At 42.9% G+C, this 26,427-nt stretch overlaps 1 protein-coding gene across 1 annotated transcript in view; it reads left to right on the top strand.

Annotated features, from left to right (window-relative positions):
- Positions 1-26,427, top strand: part of LOC126485130 (venom dipeptidyl peptidase 4-like) — a 293,595-nt gene that overhangs the window by 180,781 nt on the left and 86,387 nt on the right. Inside the window, exons 10-11 of the mRNA XM_050108774.1 lie at positions 10,609-10,826; positions 21,263-21,486. Coding sequence (XP_049964731.1) covers positions 10,609-10,826; positions 21,263-21,486 — 442 coding nt within the window. The remainder of the gene's footprint in view (positions 1-10,608; positions 10,827-21,262; positions 21,487-26,427) is intronic.

Genomic DNA, 26,427 nt, shown 5'->3' with positions numbered 1-26,427 from the left:
TACAACTGAATGTTTGTCGGAGGTTTGTTAATTCCACCATAGACAAAAAAAACTACGTGGACAACGAAGTCCACCAGTTCTCCATCAGAGCCATCTGAAGATAATTTGATTACAGCTATAGACGATAAGAGCAGCGGTTAAGCTAGAAAAAAAAATAATGTCACAAAAGTGTACAAATCAATATTTACCTTTTTCCAAAATATGATAAGTTCTTGCAACATTCTGCTAGTGCAAAAATTTTGTAATTTATGCTGTTAATGTGAGCGTTAAAAGTGAAATACGTCTGTATTGAATTGAAGCTAACAGTAGTCTGCTAACTGAAAATTTATTATCTTTTTAACTTATACACTGAAGAGCCAAAGAAACTGGTACACCTGCCTAATACCGTGTAGGGCCCCCGCGAGCACGCAGAAGTGCCGTAAGAAGACATGGCATGGACTCCACTAATGTCTAAAGTAGTGCTGGAGGGAACTGACACCATGAATCCTGCAGGGCTGTCCCTAAATCCGTAAAAGTACGAGGGGTTGGAGATCTCTTCTGAGCAACACGTTGCAAGGCATCCCAGATATACTCAATAATGTTAATGTCTGGGGAGTTTGGTGGGCAGCGGAAGTGATTAAGCTCAGAAGAGCGTTCCTGGAGCCACTCTGTCTCAATTTCCTTCTGGAATTGCCCAAGTCCGTCAGAATGCGCAATGGACATGAATGAATGCATGTGATCAGACAGGATGCTGACGTCACCTGTCAGGGTCGTATCTTGATGTATCAGGAGTCCTATATCACTCCAGCTGCACACACCCTACACCGTTACAGAGCTTCCACCAGCTTGAACAGCCCCTACTGACATGCAGGGACCATGGATGCAAGAGGTTGTCCCCATGCCCGTACACGTTCATCCGCTCGATACAATTTGAAACGAGGCTCGTTCGACCAGGTAACTTGTTCTCAGTCATCACAGTCCAATGTCAGAGTCGACGGGCCCAGGCGAGGCGTAAAGCTTTGTGGCGTGCAGTCATCAAGGGCACACGTGTGGGCCTTGGGCTCCGAAAGCCTACATCAATGATGTTTCGTTGAATGGTTCGCACGCTGACATTTGTTGACGGCCCAGCACTGAATTCTACAGCAATTTGCGGAGGGGTTGCACTTCCGTCAGTTGAACGATTCTCTTCAGTCGTTCTTGGTCCCGTTCTTGCAGGATCTTTTTCCGGCCGCAAGTATGTCGGAGACGTGATGTTTTACCGGATTCTTCACAGTCACGGTACACTCGTGAAATGGTCGCACGGGAAAATCCCCATTTCATCGCTTCCAAAAAATGGCTGTAAGCACTATGGGACTTAATATCTGAAGTCATCAGTCCCCTAGACTTAGAACTACTTAAACCTAACTAACCCAAGGATATGACACACATTCACGCCCGACGCAGGATTCGAACCTTCGACCGCAGCAGCAGCGCGGTTCCGGACTGAAGTGCCTAGAACTGCTCGGCCACAGTCATCGCTATCTCGGAGATGCTGTGTCCCATCGCTCTTGCGCCGACTATAACACCACGTCCAAACTCACTTAAATCTTGATAATCTGCCATTGTGGCAGCAGTAACCGATGAAACAAGTGCGTCAGACAATTGCTGTCTTATGTAGGCGTTGCCAATCGCAGGGCCGTATTCTGCCTGCTTGCATATCTCTGTATTTGAATATGCATGCCTATGCCAGTTTCTTTGGCGCTTCAGTGTAGATCCACAGATTCCATATCATATTTGCAATGCAGTAAACTGATAGAACTAATTTGCGATTTTGCGTTACATTATACCATGTCACCTTAAAACAAGTCGGCTTTTATGCATTCTGCACACACTGAATGCCGTTTCAGAATCAAAATCATTGCGAGATAGTAAATTTCCGATGATTAATACTGAAGGGCTAACTCATTCCTTAGAAAGATAATATCTGATTACTGTTTTTATATTGTTCATGCAACCAAACCATCGCCTGAAGCCAAAAGTGTGCAGGAAAGTACTAGCGGGGTATTCTGTAATTAAATCCATAAGAAGGAATTGTTCACTCATCTCATTAACATGAATGAACTCTATCAGCTGTTTGAAATCCATTGAATTGCACATGTACTGTTCAACACCTTCTTAAACAATGCCCATTCCAGTAACAAGTCATTTAAATTCACAGATATGGCAGAATTAATTTGTGCACGTATTTCTTTGGTTTGCTTATTGCCATTCTCGACATCACTTCTGTAGGTTTTAGGCGACAGTATATGAAGTAATCCTAGCTTCTCTAAATATCCTAGCCTTCATTTAAATTTAGAAGCAAGTTGTCCAAGAATCTGCGAATTGTGTACTTAATAACATTTCTACGTGGCACGGAATCTTGTATTATGTTTCCACCAAATTCTAACTCACCTTCTGGAAATTCTGGAGGTACTTTATCAAGAAAAGAGCTGTAATTTGGACCAGATTTCATTTTAAGGTCCTCGAGCCCTCGTATGCACAAGTTCACGCATATTTTCATGCACTTGGGATCTAAATTCGACTTTTGAAAAATCAGACACAATTTCTTAGCAAGGAAGATGACGTCTGTCATAAAATACAATGTTGACAAAAGTTTTAGACACTTCACATTTTTAGTAAGTCCCTTGGTACTGGTATTTTATCTTTTTCCAGCACAGACACCAAAGAATTCTAAGTTACATGTTATGAATTCACTGCCTCTCCCATTGAGAGACAGTGACTGGCAAATATTGTAACAAATTTTTTCCGTGGCTCGTTATGTATTTCTTGGCTATCTTTTAATGCTTGTAATTCTTTGGTGACTACACAAAGTAGCTATAAATTCTGTTTAAAATATCTTGAAACTGTACAAGCTACGAACGCTATACAGCTAGCAGATGAGCCACACAATTCACACATTTTTTTTTTTTTTTTTTGAGTTGCCACCCCAGATCAAACTCCTGTGATAGCAGATGCGCACCATCAGTAACAGCTGAGGGGCATTTGCTCTTATCATTGCCATGCCTATCCAAAATAACTTCAACACCTCTCGCAGTACATCCTGTTAGCAGAGTTAGCAGACACAGTTATAGGTTGTGCGTTTACATTTTTCGCTCCTGCACTATTTTTACATCTACGACGCGATTCTTATTTACGTTTAAAAACCCCCGATTCGACGTAGATGACGTACAGACAAGTAATTTAATATAAGACATGGGGCCGCAAATGTCGGGAAATACCCCAAGAGTGAACGACAAAGTGTAAGTCTTATTTCAGTCGGCGCCACATTGGGCGTCTTGCGGTCGGTGATGAGGATGAAATGATGCCGGCCGCTGTAGCCGAGCGGTTCTAGGCGCTTCAGTCTGAAACCGCGCTGCTGCTGCGGTCGCAGGTTCGAATCCTGCCTCGGACATGGGTGTGTGTGGTGGCCTTAGGTTAGTTAGGTTTAAGTAGTTCCAAGTTCTGGGGGACTGATGACCTCCGATGTTAAGTCCCATAGTGCTCAGAGCCATTTGAACCAATTTGAAAGTGAGGTTGGGTTTAGTTTTTAAGTCTGAACTTCACTTTACCAACAATGACGGGTTTAAATGCCTGAGTAAAATAAATAAAGTAGCGTAAGGGTAGATTTGATGTAAAATGTACGTGACCTGACTCCTACAGTAAGACGAGGTACGTGGGTCGACACCACTAGAACGGAGCTTTGTTAATTACGTGCCATTATCCTCAGAGCATTCATTTTCTTGTTGAATTTTTTAGAGTGACATCTACAAGGACCCAAGTTCATCATCACATTCCTACATAGTTCGCTTTTTGCTTAACGATCCTTCCTCTTTCACTCTTCTGTCTGCTTTAAATTATGCTTCATTCTGGTATCCCAGTATATTGTGCTGAAATTATGTAATAGAAGTATTGTGTCTTCCTTACATGTTTTCTCGCCACTTTGAATACAAATTATACGCCAAAAACCCACAAGAACTCATTTGTTGTTTTACAGACTAAAATCTTGAATGCAATTCGTTCGCCATTAAGTTAGTAGTGAGAAGTTGAGATCGCTTTATGATTAGGTGATAAACCTATGTCATATATCACACTTAGGCTTCTCGTAAATATAATTTGCGTTACAATCCCTGTCATTAATTAATGTCACATATTTCATTCATGACAATTTCTGGAGATCGTTTAATTATATGGTGTATAGCTGGAAGCATCAAATATATTAAGAAGAATTTCGGTATTAATTGCAAAGTGTACCTACGTATAAAATGGTCTTTACATAAACGATGTATTCTTTAAGATTTATGTTACATTGTTATGATGTTCACGTAAGGGTAAAAAGGTAGTGCAGTACTATCCATTAATTTAACAGGCAGATCCCTTTGTTGAACACGTAATCGTCATCGATCGGAAACAGCAGGATGCTGAGGCCACTTTTTCAGGCATGGGGGGGGGGGGGGGGGGGAGGGTGGAGCTGATCGTCACCATTCTGTAGGACTGATGACCACCACCTGAGCGGCCGAGGGTGGGGTGTGAGAAGGCATCTGCCTTCGGGGCTGACGTCTTGCCTCCTTCTTCCGGCTCAACGTTACCGATCTTTTAGTTCCTTTCTTATTTTGCTCAGTGGATACCATCTCTTCCCTCCCTCTCTCCATATTCAATATTAATCATGACGAGCAACCTTTCTCTTTTCAGTCTGCTTGATTTCCAGGAGGAGTTTCTTTCTTTAGGAGAAATTCACCAGGATTACAACTTCATAAAGATTCATGTTTACGTAGAGCAATGGAATTGTTGTATTACAATGATAAATAAACACACATATATCCTTAGAGAATAATTAGTTGTATATCACAAGAATAACTTCATATGTTTCATAAATTTTACCGTAATTATAATGAGATGTTACCAGCGTCACATTGAGGAGCAGCAGAGAGGAAGAGTGAAAAGTATTTAATTTAGATTATGTTTGATGAGGTACTAAAATCTACGTTAAAATCAAGAGGTATGATGAACATTGATAGCAACAAAAGTTTGAAACAATTTTGAATCACCTAACATTAGTTTCTAATAAAAGACTGAATTTCAGAATACACTAACAAAGATGAAATGTGCATAAATTTGGTCAGTATTTAAAATGAAGTGTGAGGGAGCATTTCGAAACCAATGAGAAAGAAAAGCACACAGTGGATTCACGATAAGGTAGGAATTAGTTCCTCTCAAAATAAATGAGTAGAGTGGAGAGTAAAGAGGTGTAGATTGATAAGCAGACCGTTGTGCCCTTATATACGCAGAATGAAATAAAGATGGCAGGTACAACAATGAAGGACGAAATACATCTCTAGAGAGAAAATAAAAAATGCAAATATAGGGACATCACTGTTGCGATAAATGTTATATGATGTGTGAGAATTCTTTCTGAGGAAAGGTGTGCAATATAAATATAGTTTTGTACAAAATAGGTTACTAAAGATTGAGAGGCTTACTCGTAAGATGTGAATTAGAGGAACTTGCCTGAATTTTAATTGTCTGTCAAATATACTGAGTTAAGAAATTATCAATAATGAGAGAAGTGTCTGAATTATATATACTTATCATAATTGAGGTTTAGGCTGTAGCAGGACTGTAGTACACAAAACTAAAAGTTAATAGATGCTCAAAATGTAACTCTACCTCCTTTGCTGTAGTGGCCTAAGGAGATTACGCCATTATGAAATAATATCGGTTGCTTACATATAGAATTGAAAAGGAGACTGAACAAAAATGTTGTTGTAATGGATGAAAATCAGTGTTACAGATAAGAATTGGTATAAAGAGATACATACAAATGAAAGAAAAGTGCCTAAAAGAAACAAATATTATATAACGTAACTTTGTCTAGTTATCTCATCTATGAATCGGAAAAAATACTAAACATTTTATATCGTAGAACACAACCCGAAGCGTCCCGGCCACCATGTGGCGAGAGAGATACGAATTAATAAGCAATTAATCGGATGACAGATTCACCACACTTTCGAAATGAACAACTGATCGATGATCCCAGATTTCCCTACAAATTCTATTTCGAGTTCCTTGAAAATTCAGTCACGATTTAAAACATTAACAAAATTTCTGAGAGAAATGAGAGTTTGTGATAATGATTTCTAACATATAGAGGAACCAAAATTTCTAAACATATTTCAACTGCTATCATTTTGAGAGTAGTTAGTAATTTACTCTAAACGACGGCAGCCGTTGAAACCTAAAAGGATGGTCACTCTTCTCCGTCGTTGAAGCGTAGGCGTGCGGTGAGAACTGCCTTTCTGGTGGTTGGAACTGATCCACAGTAGTAAACATCTGTCGGCAAAAAGACATGGTCATCTCCTATGCCCCAGCAGGTAGGCTTTGCCCGCTGCCTCACCACGTGGTTGGCAGCTGTTCCACAGACTGGCCGCCGCCATGTCCTTCCCGTTTAGTTTGAGATTCAATACGGACCAGCAGCTGTCGTTGCATACACGTCTTTCTGTAGGCATTTACCGCCTTGCAGTTGGTAGTTGTTCAGCTGTTTACCACCGCGAACAAAACACAGGAATGTCACTGTGATTCCAATACATGTGATCTCTGTCATCTATCGTTATGCGACAACAGTGAAGTCTGCCCCTGGGCTAAATATTGTGTTTTGATTAATTCTAATTTTAGCATATATTTTTGTTTCTCCTTAGTTCATTCTTATTAGAGGAGTGATGTCCCCAATAAGCTTCACAAGTATCCAACAAATCCGGGTCCACCTGCAGGTAGGAATGCCTTACACGGTCGAATACTGGATGGGTAATCCATTTAAAATACCCGTGGCCTGTTAACAATTGATGATGATGATGATGAGTCCCATACTTCTTTACAGAGCGTAGGGGCGACCCGCGCCGCCTTACTAGGCAAGGTCGTAGTGGAGGTGGTTTGCCATTGCCTTCCTCCGACCGTAATGGGGATGAATGATGATGATGAAGACGACACAACAACACCCAGTCATCTCGGGGCAGGAAAAATCCCTGACCCCGCCGGGAATCGAACCTGAGACCCCGTGCTCGGGAAACGAGAACGCTACCGCGAGCCCACGAGCGGCGGACATGTTAACAATTACGGCGCCCTTAAAATTGATTGTAATACACTACTGGCCATTAAAATTGCTACACCACTAGGATGACGTGCTACAGACGCGAAATGTAACTGACTGGAAGAAGATGATGAGATATGCAAATGATTAGCTTTTCAGAGCATTCACACAAAGTTAGCGCCGGTGGCGACACCTACAACGTGCTGACATGAGGAAAGTTTTCAACCGATTTCTCATACACAAACAGCAGTTGACCGGCGTTGCGTGGTGAAACGTTGTGGTGATGCCTCGTGTATGGAGGAGAAATGCGTACCATCACGTTTACGACTTTGATAAAGGTCGGATTGTAGCTTATGGCGACTGCGGTTTATCGTATCGCGACATTGCTGCTCGCGTTGGTCGAGATCCAGTGATTGTTAGCAGAATATGGAATCGATGGGTTCAGGAGGGTAATACGGAACACTGTACTGGATCCCAAAGACCTCGTATCACTAGCAGTCGAGATGACAGGCATCTTATCCGCATGGCTGTAACGGATCGTGCAGCCACGTCTCGATCCCTGAATCAACAGATGGGAACGTTTGAAAGACAACAACCATCTGCACGAACAGATCGACGACGTTTGCAGCAGCATGGACTATCAGCTTGGAGACCATGGCTGAGGTTATCCGTGACGCTGCATCACAGACAGGAGCGCCTGCAATGGTGTACTCAACGACGAACCTGGGTGCACGAATGGTAAAACGTCATTTTTTTCGGACGAATCCAGGTTCTGTTTACAGCATCATGATGGTCGCATCCGTGTTTGGCGACATCGCGGTGAACGCACATTGGAAGCGTGTATTCGTCATCACTATAGTGGCGTATCACCCGGCGTGATGGTATGGGTTGCCATTGGTTACACGTCTCGGTCACCTCTTGTTCGCATTGACGGCACTTTGAACAGTGGACGTTACATTTCAGGTGTGTTACGACCCGTGGCTCTACCCTTCATTGGATCCCTGCGAAACCCTACATTTCAGCAGGTTAATGCGCGACCGCGTGTTGCAGGTCCTGTACGGGCCTTTCTGGATACAGAAAATGTTCGATTGCTGCCCTGGCCAGCACGTTCTCCAGATCTTTCACCAATTGAAAACGTCTGGTCAATGGTGGCCGAGCAACTGGCTCGTCACAATACGCCAGTCACTGCTCCTGACGAACTATGGTATCGTGTTGAAGCTGCATGTGTAGCTGTACCTGCACACGCCGTCCAAGCTCTGTTTGACTCAATGCCCAGGCGTATCAAGGCCGTAATTACGGACAGGTGTTTATTCCGAGTACTGATTTCTCAGGATCTATGCAACCAAATTGCATGAAAATGTAATCACATGTCAGTTCTAGTATAATATATTTGTTCAATGAATACCCGTTTATCATCTGCATTTCTTCTTGGTATAGCAATTTTAATGACCAGTAGTGTAGCTGTGGTAGGCAGTTGGAAGAGCCAGCCACAACGTTGTAATTACAACCTACACATTATTTACAACTGTAAACATCGGAATAAAATTGTACAGTATGTCACAGGACATACACTGTCGGAAAAAAATCGCAACGACAGTGAGGGGTTGTGGGACAGAAACGAAAGTTGGTAGGCCTGTCCCAAGATCTGAAATGGGACGTCTATCCAATTTTCGCTCTAGATGCATCAGAGCGGCACAAATAGCGCCACTATGAAGATGAAAATCAGGTTTGCTTTAAATACACGCTGTAGAGGTCATGAGCATTAGTTACCTTTGAGATTGGGTGTGATGAGTTGATGTTAGTCAAGAATACTCTTGAAGCGACAAAGACGCCATGATCAACATCTCACTGAGTTTGAACGAGGTCGTGTAATAGGGCTACGAGAAACTGGATGGTCTAGAGCAGTGGTTCCCAACAGGTGGTCCGCGGACCTCCAAGGGGTCCGCGAGCTATGACAGAGGGGTCCGCAAGATGCTATTAGAATAAAAAATATATTAAATATATTTCGTATGATAACAGATTTTTTGTTTTGGCTGCTGAACAATAACAATGATGGCTAAATTGAAAAAGTTTTAAGCTCAATATTTTTTTCAATAATGAATATGTCAATGTTTTTTCTAGGTACCAAAAATTGAAAACGTATAAAAAGACTCTTAATTTGGCTTTTTTAGGTACTTGATACTGTGATATGACAAGGTAACAATCATGCTTGATGAGGGGGTCCCCGAGAAAATTTTGTTGGGAACCCCTGTTCTAGTACATGGATGCTGCCAGCACTGTTCACGAGAGTGTACGATCGCATAAAGACCAGGCTCCGGATGACTATGTGGCACCACCGATAGCGAAACCTTCGTGTTCGGCGTATGGCGCTGGAGCATCGAACTGCATCTGCAGCAGAATTTGAACAGCAGTTGCCACCACAGTGACACAACGAACGGTTACAAATCTGTTACTTGAAGGATAGCTCCGAGCCAGACGCCCTGTAGCGTGCTGCACTGACCGCAAACCACCGTCATTTGCTACTTCGGTAGTGCCAACCGTGAGCTCATTGGAGGGCAGGGTGGAGATATGTTGTGTTTTCTGACCAAAGCTGGTTCTGCTTCGGTGTCCGTAACGGCCTTTTGTTGGGTGGAGGGAGGCTAGTTGAGGGATTTCAACCAACCTGTCCGCGTGCTAGACACAGTGGACCTACAGTTAGAGTTATGGTCTCAGGTGCGATTTCGTATGACAGCAGGACCACTCTCGTGGTCATCCCACGCACACTGAATGCATATCTGTACGTCAGCCTGGTGATTCAACCTGTTGTGCTGCCATTCAGGAATAGCATTTCTGGGTATGTTATCCAACAGGATAACGCTCGGCCACATACCGCTGTTGTAATCCAACATGCTCTACAGAGTGTGGACATGTTGCCTTGGCTTGTTAGATCACCAGACCTGTCTCCAATCGAACAGCTATGGGACTTCATCGGACGAAAACTCCAGCGTACTGTACAAGCAGCGTTAACCGTTCCTATATTGACCAACAAACTGCAACAGGCATGGAACTCTATCCCACAAACTGACATCCGCCACCTGTATAACACAGTGCATTCTCGCGGTTATACAGGTTATTAATGTACCAGAATTTCACATATACAATGTTAATCACTTAAATATTCCTAGACAAATGTCTGGAAAATGAACGAATGATTGTATGTACAGATCAATGCATACATGTCAGTGAAAAAGATCACCGTTTCAGTAGACATATACTGTTATTCCTATGCCCTTATGCCCTAAGGCATCATTACTTGGACACTAAGCGATGTGAATTCCTATACATAGCACGGGGACTGACGCTTTTGACCAGGTTTAACGAATTTGTTTAATCGGTTTCTATTTGGTAATGTTACTTGGAATGTATCCATCTCAGATGTGTATAACCAGTCCCAGCTTTTAGCTATAGCCTCCTCCTCCACGCGGACACTGATTCTGGTCTTAGTTAGTTCTATATTATGATTATGATGATGTATTGTCATGTTCCAGGGCCTGAAATTGGAGCAGAAAGGCGGTTGGTTGGACCAGCAGACGGTGCTCTTCAGATACGGAAGCCCTTCGTCTTTTCTGACCGTAGCATGGCAGCCGCAGGGAGATGCGGGCAGCTTCCCTCACGTCGTCAAAGTGACTGGGAACTCCATAAAGGCCATCACTTCTGGAGAACTGACAGTGACCGACTTGTACGCGTGGGATGGGAATGGTACAGTGTAAGTACACCGCTGAGCGCAAGTAATTATCTTGACAGCAGTAACAGGTTTAGACGATACCCATATTGTGTCAGGGGACCAGGCGAAACTTTAATTTCCATTCCAAGTTTCTTCATCTTTCCCATACAGTTTACAATGAACAATACCCTGGAGAGGCTAAAAGACCTGTCTTGCTCCTTTACAACTACTGATTCCCCGTGAGGCTCTTCGACTCCTGTAATTGCAGTCTGGTTTCTATACAAGTTGTACATGACTTTTCGCTTGCTGTAGCTCATCCGCGCTTCCTTAAGAATGTCAAATACTGTATTTCAATCGGCATGTTAGAAAGCTTTCTCTCACTCTACAAATATCATATTCGTGCATTTGCCTTTCTTCGACCTGTCTTCTAAGGTAAGTAGAGGATCGGTATTGCCTCTAGTGTTCCTACGTTACCCCGAGACACAAAATTTTCGTTTGGGCTTCTAGCACCTCCTCCCATTCTTCTGCAAGTAAATCGTGTCAGCATGACAATGGTTCGATAATATTCACACGTGTGAGCACCTCCTTCGTTTGGAATTATAACTGTTTTTTCCTTCTTCAGGTCTGATGATATTTCAGGAATCTCAAATATCTTGCATACCAGATAGAATAGTTTTCTCGTATATCGCTCTCCCATGAATCTCAATAATGGTGCTCGAATGCGGTGTAATGATGGGGACTTATGTCTTTTAGTAGTGTGTCAAATTATTCTCTTATTAATGCATTACGAATCTCAGCCATCCCATCTTCATCCTCTACCTCTTCTCTTTCTATACTTACGTCTTCAACTTGGCCTGTCTTATATTGCCCTTCTCTATACTCTTTCCACCTTCCAGCCTGGCCTACTTTGCTCAGTACTTACCAATTCACTTATTAATGTTCAGACAGGTATTTTTCCCTCAAAGGTCTCTTTAATTTTCCTAAGGGCGGAATTAGTTTTTTCCCCTATTCATACATGACTCTACAGCTTTGCATTTGTCCTCTAGCCATTCATATTTAGCCATTTCTGTCATTTCTTTATCAATCTCAAGTTTGTATTCCCTTCTTCTTCCTTAAGTTGCTGCGTTTTTACATTTGCTCCTTTTGCCAGTTCAATTTAATATCTCGTGTGTTACCCAAGGATTCCTACTGCTGTCCTCATCTTTTTGTCTATATGATACTTTGCTGTCCTCACCATTTCATGTCTCAAAGCCACCCATTCGTCTTCTACTGTCTTCCTTTCCCATGTTGCAGTAAATCACTGCCTAATGCTCTCTTTGAAACCCTCAACACAACCCCTGGCTCTTTCAATTTATCAGGGTTGCATTTCCTTAATTTCCTACATTTCTGTAGTTTATTCAGCTTAAATCTACAGTTTGTAATTAGTAAATTATGACCAGAGTCCATATGTATCCCTGAAAGTGTTCTGCAATTTTAAATCTGATTAGAAAATCTCTTCCTTTGATTATGTAATCTATTTTCGGTGACTCCATGTGTCTTCCACGTATACAACAATTTTTCATGATTGCTAAACCAAGTATTGGTACTGATGAAATTGTGCTCTGCGCATAATTATGCCAGGAAGCTTTCTCTTAAAGTCCTTTGCCACAGTCCATGCTCTCCTACTACTTTTTCCGTCTTATCCTTCTTCTATTATTCAACTCGTGTCCCGTTCTACACATAAATTTTCGTCTCCCTCAACTATCTGAATAATTTATTTAATTTCATGATACATTCGTTCAATCTCTCCATCATGTGTGAATCTGTTAGGCATATGAACTTGTACTACTGTGGCGGGTGTTGTTTTTGATGTCTTTCTTGGCCACTATAATACTTTAAGAGAGCAAAGTAATATTTGAATGCAAATTGACCTTTGTCCTTTGCGTTGATACATACAGGTAGGATGTCTCTTCAATATTCATAGAACCCTACATGCCTTGTTCAGTATCTGAAGTACCTACAAAGCTTCGTCAGCATAAGCAGAAGCCAAACAATTCGTTTTGTGTAGCCAATTGGGCGCGAAAACACGACTGTGCTTCGATATTGGTACCCACTTAGTGAAAGCCATAATGGACTTGCAAATTAAGTGCCACGCGACTTTATTTCCACTTCTAAATAATATGAATTATTTAACAAAATACGTAAAGATTTTTACTGTGACAATAAAAAAACACACGTTGTTCATTTATTGCCATTGTTAGTGTTTACGGATTACGGTGTATTTGGGACCCAAACATGAAAGTTGTAAGCTCTTTGGACCCAAAAAACTGGGTGGTTTTGGAAATCAGCCTTATGCAAACACAATTAGTTTATTTTTTATATTTTACCAGACATGTTTCGACACCAATGTGTCATCTTTTGTGGGCCAAATTTTATTAATGAAAACTACAATATTACATTTGTAATAATTTAACTGCTGTAGGCTTAAGAAATACAAAATTTGCAATTTACTTAGTTTTGTTTGGACACTCACCTTGAAATTACATCGCTGACTGAACTGTATTACTATACATCGATTTAAGTGCTCGTTTTCGTCGATTTTTTGACAGCATGTCATCTGCAAACTATCCATGAAGAAAATTATTACGTATTTGTGTAGAGCTGTTTCCAGGGCAGAGGTTATGTACGTTTCTGTACTTACATTTTCCGTCCTGTTTCGTGTCCCTGGTTAGTGTCTCAATCAGTTGCTGTTTTGCATTGATATCACAAATTTCCGCTCACTACTTCACCTCACATGCACATACACAGAATGTGGCGAAATGTGATCTGCACAGACACTTCTGATACACACTGTTTGAGAGCTGTCATGTTATTGTCATTGCTCACTTGCTCATCATTGGTCTTGTGTTCGTTATGACGCTGAATTTGAATGTGTGTGTGTGTGATAGAGAGAGAGAGAGAGAGAGACAGAGAGAGGTGGGTTGAGAACCAAGAAAACAGAAGATTTTTTTGTATTTTTTATGGGGACTCATTTTTGTATAGTTCATTGAGTGTTCCAAACAGTGTTTTGTTGCACAGTGTTGTATTTTCATTCAGGACTCTCTTTCCCTGTATTATTGCTTTTTGTATGTGGTAGTTCTACTCTATTGTGAGTTTTTGGAAGAGACAGCTGCTTTCTCTGAGGATCTTCAGATCAGTCTCCATGTTTTTTGGGTGGTGGTTTTCTTGTATTAGATGGTCTGCAAAGTGGAGTGTGTACTATCACTTCTTGGGGCTGTGAGGCGTTCGGAGTACCGTACCTCGTTTTGAAATTTCTGCATGTTTGGCCTATGCAGATCGATTGGCATGAACTGCAGGTTAACTGATATATTCCAGATTTGGAGAAGTTGTCTGCAGAGGTGTTCTTAGGTCTTAGATTCTTGTGCATGGCTTACGTCTTCCATCTCTGGTGACAATTGCGCGCTGTCGCGTTTAATCGTAAACTCTGGTGTTCAGTCGTTTGTTTATCAATATAACTGTCTGCTAGAAACTTAACACAATATTTATCATCACTGAATCCAAAATAAAGACAGCTCTCTTCAAAATTCAATATGACGTTAAACTCTGACAGCCAATCTAAGCCAAATAACACTTCTCTATTAATATTTTCTACTACCAGAAGTGTTTGCTGTAACGTAATATAACCAATGTTACGATTTACTCGGATTTCGTATTTTACAACCTTATTTTTAGTTCCAGTTATATCTACTCCGGTCACTGGTAATAGTCGTAAGTTATGTTTAGTTCTTAATGTATTAAACAATCTACTAGAAATAAGTGAAGCTTGACTACCAGAATCAATAAATACGTCGGCTTCGAAATATTCTATCTTTCCAACTGTAATCGGTTGTGGATTAGCTGTAGCTACCCCGGGTTCTTCTAGTAACCGTTCTTTAGTTGGTACTTTATGTGTAAAGCAAGCATACCTATTATAAGGTAGGCCTTCTAATGTATTTCCACGACCTGGGCCGCGGCTCTGGATCCAGATCGCCCGACGTTTTCCTCATTATTTGTAATCACCGGCTGGTTACCAAACCCAGGTATGACGTTTCTATTTTGTACTCTATTATTACCAGGTACAAACTCCTGTGTATTTACTGGGCCTATATTCGAAGGTGGATGTCTTTTTTGATGATTTTCAATACCCCTACTCTGATTACCTCGGTGTACTCTAGCCAAATTCGTCTCACGTCTTTTGAAATATACTATTATTAATGTTATTATTATTCCTTCCGTAGTTTTTATTCTTATTTTGATGCACATTCTCATTTCGGTCCTTATTTATTGCATCAAGTGCGTCTACAAAAGATAACTCTTCTATTCTACCGTTTTCCACCCGCTACATAGTATGTCTTTCCTAGCGTAAGTGGGTAATCGCCTTATCAAAATCCTTACCAATACCTCTTCCTCCATTGGTTTATCTAAATATTTTGCTCTTGTTAATTGCCGGTCAAAATATCTTCTCATCGTACCTCATGTATGGTTGTAATACTTTGGGTCCCATAAATCAGATATTAACTTCTCTTGGGCACTTGTTGACCAATATTTCTCCTTAAACTTTTTCTGAAAGTATGCCCAAGACGAAAGCTTCTCTGCATTTACTGTACCCCATTCTGAACCCTCTCCTAGAAGGTAACCTACAGAAAATTCTATTTTTTTGCGTCTTCCCTATTTTTCGGTAAGGCTTGATTAAATCGTTTCAAGAAATGAGTTGGGTGTACATCTTCATCTGGTTTAAATTTGGGAAATTGTCTGGAGAGTCCAGAATTTGCTCCCCATTGTAAATGTCACTACCTCACTAGTCAACACTACATTTTGTGAAGCCACCTCTTTCTATACCTTATTGTGGATAAGTTTAAACTCTTTCCACAAATCGTCCATGCCTTTCTTAGTATCATCAAGTATTGCAGCTAAACGTGACGGAACGTTGTCTGGGTTTATCCTCTTGGCAACTTTTCGGTCGATCAACTCCTCTACCTGTTCCTCCAGACCGCTTATATTTATTGTGTCTGAGGCTGCTAGCTTTTCCTTAAAATTTCTCTCCACGTCATCTACTCGAGTGTTATATACGAAGTCTTCACGGGTTGTCAGCCGAGAAGCGCCGTCGCAACTTTCTCGATGGAATGCGTCTCCATCAGCTTCAGGCGAAGTGTCGGGATATCACTCTCTCCTTGCTCACTATGAATGACAGCCTCCCAGAGGTTGCCTAAAAAATAGGGGTCTTTGTCCTATGACATTGACTCCAAAATAGTAGGTTGAAAGTTATAACTGGGACAAAGGAAAAACTGGACTTGCCTGAGCAAGGCAGGATAAAATAACTTGTATGTGCTAGTAGATCTAGCGATGTTTCTTCTTGGTCCTGACTCTTGGCACCGCATCTTTGATGCATTGCCAATCCCAGAGCTAGGTCTTTTTTAGATACGACGTTGTGCAGGTTTGCAGCTGCCCAACAAAAGTCATGTGGTTGGTGGGGAAGAGGGGGTTTGGGAACATCGGGAGGGTTAAAAGGGTATGGATGGTAGAGGTACGGGTATGTATCATCTCGCAGCGACTCCGCTAGAATGTCCATCACCAGCTTAGCCGCTTGCGGGTTGTCCGGCAGCGGCAGGTGGTCATGTTTGCCATGTTTGGCAGCCTCCTCTCGGACCATAGCAGTGACAGTAGCGACTTGTGCTGCCTCTTCGTCGTCCTCTTCTTCCCGCTGCTGTACCACTTCCTCCATTTCCTCGACAACCCCTGCAGCAACCTGCGTTTCCGCGTCGGCCAGGGAGGCGGTCGTATGAGTTTCTGCATCTACCCCCTTCCTAATGGTGGTCGGCGCCTCTTCTCTGCGAACAGCAAGGGTCAAGGCCTCCGTCAGTTGCCACACCCGACGGCGCTCCTCTTCCAATTCCGCCTTTAGGGCGGCAACGCCTTCGCCCGTGGCTTTCTGTAGCGATTCGCGGAAACTACCGTAGTCGTCTCCTTCGCGGCGGCGCGGCCCGCTTCACCTTCTTGGATATGGGGGCGGGCCGGCCGCCGTGTCTTGTTGGGCCACTTCTCCAGGTTTAGCGGCCTCAGTCTTCTTATTCCGTTTCAGCTTGCTCCAATTCTTTACGTAGCTGCAACGACGATAGTTCGCACCGTGTGCGCCGCAGCATTTGACGCACTTCAAGCAGCATCTCGCGGCTTATTACAGTCGCGTGTATCATGTGCCTTCGCACACTTCATGCATGCGACCGTATTGTTGCAGGACTTTGCCACATGGCGAAGCTATCGGCATTTGTAGCACTGTTGCGTCTTCATCTTCTTCTCGCTCTTCTTTCCACTTCTCACTTCATCGACCAGGTGCTCCAGTAGGACGGCGAGAAGGCGAGATCTTGTCTTCCCCTTGGCTTCGCCTCCCTTGCCATGTCCAGCCATGTCTGCGACGTACAACAGGGACAGCGAGGAAGTTAACTGCAGCGAGTCCAGCATCGGTCTGTCGGGATATCACTCTCACTCTCATCTGATACTTTCCCCTCTTTGGGGATGTGTTTGGGGGAGTTTGTAGCCTTGCGGCTTTTACTGCGCTTTGTACGTGTGTGTGTGTTTATTTCTGTGGTTTTTGGTTGTCTGTGTGATGTGATGAGTGTTCTGCATGTGTCTGATACTTGCCTGGGGTTGGCGAGATGATTGATATTATGGGGGAGGGAAGGGGATCAGGAAATGGATATAAGGATTTTTCTCTTCGACTTAGTCGTCGAAGATCGTCATTGGGCGTTTGTGCTTGTCACGGGACATGTCATACCGACCTATGGACTGGATGGGGACGTTTCCTGGTCTGGAAAAGCTTTCGTAGAAGGTCCTTGCCAGATCTTGGAAGCGCACTTTTAGGAGTGGGATTTCAGCAGTGGCGTGCAGATCGTCAATAGGGAATATGAGGAGTAGGTGCAGTAACCTCCTGAGGGCGCGGTTCTGCAGCCTCTGGAGTTTGTCCAGGTGCTGCTTCGCCGCGTATTCCCAGACAGGGCATGCATACTCCATTACTGGCCGTATCAGGGCAGGGAAGGGTTGAGCATTGGGTACAGGATGGACATTCTGTCACAGACCTTCCTGTGGACCTCGTCAATGTGACGTTTCCACGTAAGACGAGAGTCCAAGGTTACGCCAAGGTACTTGGCGGTTCTGCGCCAGGGGAGTTGGGTTCCGTTTAGGTGAAGGTGGAGGGGGGGGGGGGGGGGGGGCGTTGAGGAGGTCCGCGCCATCCGACGAGCCTTCGGGTGATCAACATAGCCTACGTCTTTTCAGAATTGATGGTGACGCGCCAGCGACGGGCCCAAGTTTCTGTGTCATATAAAACCCTTTGTAGCCTACGGATGACCAGGCCCTCGTTCGCATTTCGTGTGTAGAAGGCTGTGTTGTCTGCGTACTGCGCTGTGCGCACCAGGGGGGCCGTTGGTGTGTCCGCAGTGTAGAAACTGGCCCCAGGACCGATCCCTGTGGAACCCCAGCACGAATACACCTTTTGGTGGAGGTGGCGGTTTCTACTTTGACAGAGAAAGTCCTATTCGTGAGATAGCTTGTGATCTGCTTAACGATGCTCGCGGGGAACCCTTGCGTGTATAACTTGTATAGTAGCTCTCTATGCCATACAGAGTCGAAGGCTTTGGCGGGGAACCCTTGCGTGTATAACTTGTATAGTAGCTCTGTATGCCATACAGAGTCGAAGGCTTTGGCTAATTCTAGTAACACTATCCCGCAGTAGCCTCTATGGTTGAAGCCCTCTGTGGCTGCTTCAACCACTCTCATGATCTGTTGTGAGGCAAAGTGGTTCTGCCGGAATCCGAATTGGAAATCCGGCAGAAGTTGCTCTCTGCTAATATGTTCCTGAATGGGTTTTAGCAGGAGGCGCTCATAGATCTTGCTGAGAGTTGGCAAGAGGCTAATCGGCCTGTAGTGCAGGGTCATTCCCTGGTTTGTGTATCGCGACCACTCCCGCGTGTTTCCAGCAAGTTGGGAACTCGCGGCAACGAGTAATCTCGTTGAAGACGTTCGCGAGGTGTGTGATCGCCGAGGGTGGGAGGTTTTTAACTAGCTATTGGTGACACTGTCGTGTCCTGGCGCCTTTTTTGTGGGGAGGGACCTAATTACTTTTGCCACGTCCTCGGGGGCGAAAAGTGTGGGTTCGTCCTCTGGGTCACCCTCAGCATTGAGTAAGACAGCCAGTTGACGACGGACTACCTCTCCATTTTCTTCATCCTGGGGTTCTGCCGCTTGAAACTGCTTCTCGAAGGAGTCGGCGAGGGCGTTGGCCTTTTCAGTGTGGCTGTAGGCCAGACTCCACTCGCCGTGCAGCGGCGGCATCCTAGCGCGATCACCTAAAATGTTCACGTAAACGTAGGCTGTGACACGGCCTTTTAGAGTAATGATGGGACCACCAGAATACCCTGACATGGGTACCGACACCATCACACTTCCACCTCGAAGCTTAGCCGTTGGAAGCAAGCTATGAGGACTGTAGGCTTCTTTTGGGGTTCTTCAGACGTAAACCCGTCCCAATGTTGGAAATAACGAAAACGTTGACTCGTCGAACCGTATGGCGTCTCTCCACTGATCAGCCGTGCAGGATTTATGCTGCTGACATCATGTTCTACGCTTCTCTGCGTTCGTTGTTGCCATTAATGATTTTGATATAGCAATTCATCCAACAATGTTCGCTTTATGAAGTTGTCGACGGAGAATACAAGTAGGTAAGGGGTCTCGAAGATGACTATTGAGCTCTGCAGTCACTTTATCCGCCGTAGTTTTGTGTTGTTTTGGCACAGTTTGTGTCAGTGTACGACGATTTCTGTCATTTAGTTTTGATTTGCGCCCACTATTACTTTTAGACGATTATGTCTTTCCATGTTTTGTGTATGTTATCATGACTGTTGAAACAGTTGCTCTCGAAACATTCATAAGTTGACTGTCTTGGTTACTGATACTCCAGCTAATCGGGTCCCCTCAATCTGCCCTCTCTTTGGAACTCTGTTAGGTATTTCATTGCACATCGACCTTGGCCTCTATATGCAAATATGAAGTGTTCGCTCCTCGTAAACAACCTGAACTGATGCCTAGTCCGTACTGAGCATGCACTGTCCAGCGCGACACGTGCCTTACCTGCGTTGTTGACCGTCAAACACAACCATCCCATTACTACCACTGTTGTTGTTGTGGTCTTCAGTCCTGAGACTGGTTTGATGCAGCTCTCCATGCTACTCTATCCTGTGCAAGCTTCTTCATCTCCCACAACCTACTGCAACCTACATCCTTCTGAATCTGTTTAGTGTATTCATCTCTTGGTCTCCCTCTACGATTTTTACCCTCAAGATGCACCACAAATTTCTCTTCTCTCCAATTCTATTCAATACCTCCTCATTAGTTATGTGATCTACCCATCTAATCTTCAGCATTCTTCTGTAGCCCCACATTTCTAAACTATTTATCGTCCATGTTTCACTTCCATAAATGGCCATACTCCATTCAAATACTTTCAGAAACGACTACCTGACATTTAAATCTATACTCGATGTTAACAAATTTCTCTTCTTCAGAAACGCTTTCCTTGCCATTGCCAGTCTATATTTTATATCCTCTCTACTTCGACCATCATCAGTTATTTTGCTCCCCAAATAGCAAAACTCATTTTCTACTTTAAGTGTCTCATTTCCTAATCTAATTCCCGCAGTATCACCTGATTTAATTCGACTACATTCCATTATCCTTGTTTTGCTTCTGTTGATGTTCATCTTATATCCTCCTATCAAGACACTGTCCATTCCGTTCAGGTGCTCTTCCAGGTCCTTTGCTGTCTCTGACAGAATTACAATGTCATCGGCGAACCTCATAGTTTTTATTTCTTGTCCATGGATTTTAATTCCTACTCCAAATTTTCCTTTTTTTTTCCTTTACTGCTTGCTCAATATACAGATTGAATAACGTAGGGGATAGGCTACTACCAATGTTCACATTATTTTGCCTATCCCCTCTACGATTTTCTGTATCAGTGAGACATGGAGACATGAAAGCCAGCTGATCACTGATAGGTACAGGGTTGTGGGGGATGGTATCATCTGTATGACATTTACAAAATCAAGATTGCATAACATAACACTGACAGTTATGGGGCAGTCCACCACGTATAACAAACCGTTGTGGGTCTTAGTCACTTCATCAATTTTCCTCCATCCTACCCCATCCAGCTCTGTCGCACCCAATTTCTCCCAAGTCGTCTACGGGCTGCGCTCGTGGTCTTTCTTCCGTTTTCTTCCAAGTGATCTCCATTCAGAAGCATTTTTGGTTATTTCTCCAGTGCTTATCCCAAGGCTACGTCCAACTTGGATTTTTCTCCCGTTTTTTATTAGTCTTACAATTTCTTTATTTAAATCCGGTTGAGCACGTGTAGGGTGCGTCGAGGACACGTGTTGCTGGGGTCCTAATTGCCGTCGTGTGCCCCTCAGGTACTACCAGGCCACAGAGGAGGGTCAGCCTTCCAGAAGGCAGGTGTACGCCGTGGAGGAGGGTGGCGAGCCCCGCTGTCTCAGCTGCAGGCTCAAGAGTCCAGAGAAGAACCCCTGCCTGCGCGCCAGCGCCGCCTTCAGCGCCGACCTCAGCTGGTTCACCATAGAGTGCAGTGGTCCCGACCCGCCCTTCGTCACTATACACTCCGCGGCCGACAACAGACGTGAGAACACAGTTGGAAATTTCAGTTTGCCGACCGGTGTGGCCGTGCGGTTCTAGGCGCCTCAGTCTGGAACCGCGTGACCGCTACGGTTGCAGGTTCGACTCCTGCCTCGGGCATGGATGTGTGTGATGTCCTTAGGTTAGGTAGGTTTAAGTAGTCCTGAGTTCTAGGGGACTGATGACCACAAATGTTAAGTCCCATAGTGCTCAGAGCCATTTGAACCAACCAAATTTGAGTTTCATAGCAACTTCATCATTAAAGAAATGTGTCGTGCATACTGTTAATACACCAGTTTCATCTTGTAACTTTCACTTCTACTCCAAAACAAAATCAATTAGAAATGCATATTTACACTACTGGGCATTAAAATTGCTACACTACGAAGATGACGTGCTACAGACGCGAAATTTAACCGACAGAAAGAAGATGCTATGATATGCAAATGATTAGCTTTTCAGAACATTCACAAAATGCTGGCGCCGGTGGCGACACCTACAACGTGCTGACATGAGGAAAGTTTCCAACCGATTTCTCTTACACAAACAGCAGTTGACCGGCGTTGCCTGGTCAAACGTTGTTGTGATGCCTCGTGTAAGGAGGAGAAATGCGTACCATCACGTTTCCGACTTTGATACAGGTCGGGTTGTAGCCTATCGCGATTGCGGTTTATCGTATCACGACATTGCTGCTCGCGTTGGTCGACATCTAACGACTGTTAGCAGAATATGGAATCGGTGGGTTCAGGAGGGTAATACCGAACGCCGTGCTGGACCCAACGGCCTATCACTAGCAGTTGAAATGTCAGGCATCTTATCCGCATGGCTGTAATAGATTGTTCAGCCACGTCTCGATCCCTGAGAGATGGGGACGTTTGCAAGACAACAACCATCTGCACGACAGTTCGACGACGTATGCAAGAGCATGGACTATCAGCTCGGAGACCATGACTGCGGTTACCCTTGACGGTGCATCACAGACAGCAGCGCCTGCGATGGTGTACTCAACGACAATCCTGGGTGCACGAATGGCAAAACGTCATTTTTCGGATGAATCCAGGTTCTGTTTACGGCATCATGATGGTTGCATCTGTGTTTGGCGACATCGCGGTGAACGCTCATTGGAAGCGTGTATTCGTCATTACCATACTGGCGTATCACCCGCCGTGATGGTATAGGTTGCCATTTGTTACACGTCTCGGTCACCTCTTGTTCGCAATGTCGGCACTTTCAACAGTGGACGTTACATTTCAGATGTGTAACTACCCGTGGCTCTACCCTTCATTCGATCCCTACGAAACCCTACATTTCAACAGGATAATGCGCGACCGCATGTTGCAGGTCCTGTACGGGCCTTTCTGGATACAGAAAATATTCGACTGCTGCCCTGGCCAGCACATTCTCCAGATCTCCCACCAATTGAAAACCTCTGGTCAATGGTGGCCGAGCAACTGGCTCGTCACAATACGCCAGTCACTACTCTTGATGAACTGTCGTGTCGTGTTGAGGCTGCATGGGTAGCTGTACCTGTACACGCCATCCAAGCTCTGTTTGACTCATTGGCCAGGCGTATCAAGGCCGTTATTACGGCCAGAGGTGGTTATTCTGGGTACTGATTTCTCAGGATCTATGCACCGAAATTGCGTGAAAATGTGATCACATGTCAGTTCTAGTATAATATATTTGTCAATAAATACCCGTTTATTATCTGCATTTCTTCTTGGTGTAGCAATTTTAATGGCCAGTAGTGTATGAAAGAACCATCATGCACTAAAGAAATGCCTCCAAGAGACAATGAGGCATCCAATTACCTGTGGCTTACCTGAAATTATAATTCAGGTGAAACATTGTTGTATTGAAACATATTCTGCATTTTATTCTATTTCCTCGGATCTGCAATTGCTACAAGTACCATGAACTAGGGTTACTTTAGTCTTGAGGGTTATGTTGACTCGAAGACGAAAAAAAATTTCAGTCTGTTGCCAGAGCCAACAGTTACTGATGAGATTCTTAGCACTATGATTTCCCGATGGCTATCAGCAGATTCTTCAGTATGGACAGATTTGTTACTTCATATACTCGACACTATAGGCTCTGTTCTTGTTCGTTTGTCACAGTGAAAGAAATATTGTTTCATTGCCTCAAACTTTTATGCACTTTCTGAGGATACATATTTTTTTCAAATTCCATTTTGCAACATTATGCATAATCAGTTATATGTTTTTTGTACAGCAAATCATATATGCAAATTGATTTAAAAATTTGTCAACGCAACATACAAAATTGGACTGCTTGAGCCTGTTTTTCTCATGGGATTTGGGATTAAGTAACCCTGAATCATATTTCCGACCTTGAAGTATGATATTAATATGGGAACAAATCCACAGAAAATATTAATTTGTAAAACTACATTGTTTTTACGAAAACTAGTTTATTGAACTGTTTTATAGCCGTTACCAAATAGAAGACGAGGCTGCCCTGATAGAATGCATGGAGCCCACAAACAAACCCTACAAACAGCCAATAGCGAAGAATATTTTATTCTACAAGTGGGAAGAAATGTTTGGAAAAATAAAATCCTCATAACTTGTTAAGAAAGGTCTTCTTACAGTCACTTTGAAGGACAACATATAAGTGCGCAGAATTATCTCCAATTTTGGAAAATTTCATCAATGTTTCTATGCCAATATATGTGAGTTTGGGAACCCCAACGTTTCAACAAAAACGCTTGTGTTAACAATGCTTTGAAAAATATTTACTGAGCCATTTTCCATAAATATATGCATCATTAATTTCTTGCTTTTTACGTTGCTTAACATTTTTTTAAAGCAAACTATTTTTGTATGTTTTATTATGTCACTCTAAACCATTCGTTTAACATGAAATTTCAGTCCTCTTTGCTTAAAGCAGTGAAAATTGTTATTGAATCACGGAGGAAAAGTATAGGGATCAAGTTAGCCAACGGTAAGTGTAACATTAACCCAAAATATATTATTTTCACAAAAAAGTAATATGTGAAAAATTGGAAAAGTAATAAGTTTTTTTCCTTCCTAATATGCTGTAGATCAGATGGAATTACATTTTATTGGAGGCATGCTGAGTTATAGTGTAGTGGATAACACATCTGCCTACTAAGCAGGAGACCTAGGTTCAAGTCCCGGCCTTAGCACAAAATTTTATTCATTCCTTCAGCTTCTATCCTTATTTGAATATTCTGTGGTTTCCGAAAAGCTTATATGATTTGAAAAATCATTTTTTATGCCAATTATTTTATGAAGAGGTGGAATATAATTGTGGCCAGAAGCAGCTGTAGTTTATGGTACATTAATGGATTTCAGTAGTATTAAAATGAAACGTTAACTACTGATTTCAGTACTCGAAGAATGTGCAGTCGTCGTAGTCCCAGGCCCGCCAGTTTGTATAGCTTCGAACGTCAGTGGAGTAAACGCAGGTCTCTAAAACAGGGATTCCCGAACTTTTTCTCTGACCGAACACTTTGAGAATTCTAGTACTCTGGTGAAGCATTTTGTTTGCTTTGAAGGTTAATAAAATTTTAAAAAATTGGAGAAACATGTATTCAGCAAATACTTCAATTTCAAATCATAAGTAATAACACGGAAATCATAATAGAATATTAGAAAGGTAATTAGTATCGTCAAAATGTCGAGAAAATGCCATTTTAGTAACACTTTTTCGCGGAGTACTTTTAACTTTCCGCGGAATATGGTTTGGGCAACCCTGCTCTAAGGAAGCTGTGTGAGGCCGACAGTTTTTTAGTGGACGGTCGCGCGTTGATTGGTCTGCGCGGTCCTCACATACATTACGGAACTTGACGCAATCGTGGTTATTGCTGGAATCCCTAAACACAGGAGGAATGTGGTAGGAGAAGGAAAACATGGAAGGGCGAACCCAAAAAAGCAGCGTCATTTGTTGTTTGATTGTTTACATTTATTTAACCACCATATTACAGCATGAATAAATTGATACTATAACCACAAATACCTATGAGTGACAGGGTAAAGCTAATTAGTTACTTACACCAATAATCCTCTTTAACAAGTGATTTTACTTTAACAAGCCACAAAACTCAGTGTCAGAATAAATATAAAACAGTAAAACAAATATAAAAACTTCTTTCCTTACTAAACAGAAACTGCTCAAAGTACAACAGCAACGATCGACTAAGACAATTTAAGAAAAGGCGAGAAAACCTTCAAAGGAATTCCGGGAAACTAATTGACCATTTTCTTTTAAAATCAAAGAGTCGCTTAACACACAGGAGGGCAAATACACTGCTAAAAACCAGCATCAAATCTACTTAAAATGCCATCAAGCACCAAAACAGCAAATGGAGTAAGGTAATCCACACATGAGGCAAGTACAATGTCGAGTTAGGCTCAAACAGTAATTATGGTTAAATGGTTTGGAAACAGTCATGTAACATAATAATTAAGACAGTGCTTTGTTTAAGAGAGACTCAGCTAGCCGCAAATTCACCAAATTGTGCAATACAAGCATATTCCACAAGAAATGTAAAACTTTATTTAAAGTTCCATAAATCAGAACATTAAAACCTCTTAGGAGGCAGTATGAACCAGCGGACTAAGGCGATCGCGGACGTGCCTCAAAGGCAGTCGGTGAACACCGGAGCGCTGCATACGGTATCAAGTCGACGCGGACACAAGCCTCTGAAAATCCGGCCGTGGCTCAGAAGACTATTTAGGGCTGTCAACAAGCGCCACTTGGATGAAACACAGGCCACACAAGTCAGGCAGATATTAATGGGCACCATATCGAATAATGGTCAGCATAAGGCCTCTTAAACCGCCACAAAATAATGACTGGCAGTTCTCTCTCAATATTAGTAAGTGTAACCCACTGCGTATAACAAGACGAAAATCCCCATTAATGTACGAGTACAAAATAAATGCACAGTATTTGGAAG

The sequence above is a fragment of the Schistocerca serialis genome, chromosome 6 (assembly GCF_023864345.2).
Source record: "Schistocerca serialis cubense isolate TAMUIC-IGC-003099 chromosome 6, iqSchSeri2.2, whole genome shotgun sequence".
Taxonomy (NCBI): Eukaryota; Metazoa; Arthropoda; class Insecta; order Orthoptera; family Acrididae; genus Schistocerca; species Schistocerca serialis.
This window is presented reverse-complemented; position numbering and strand designations above follow the sequence as displayed.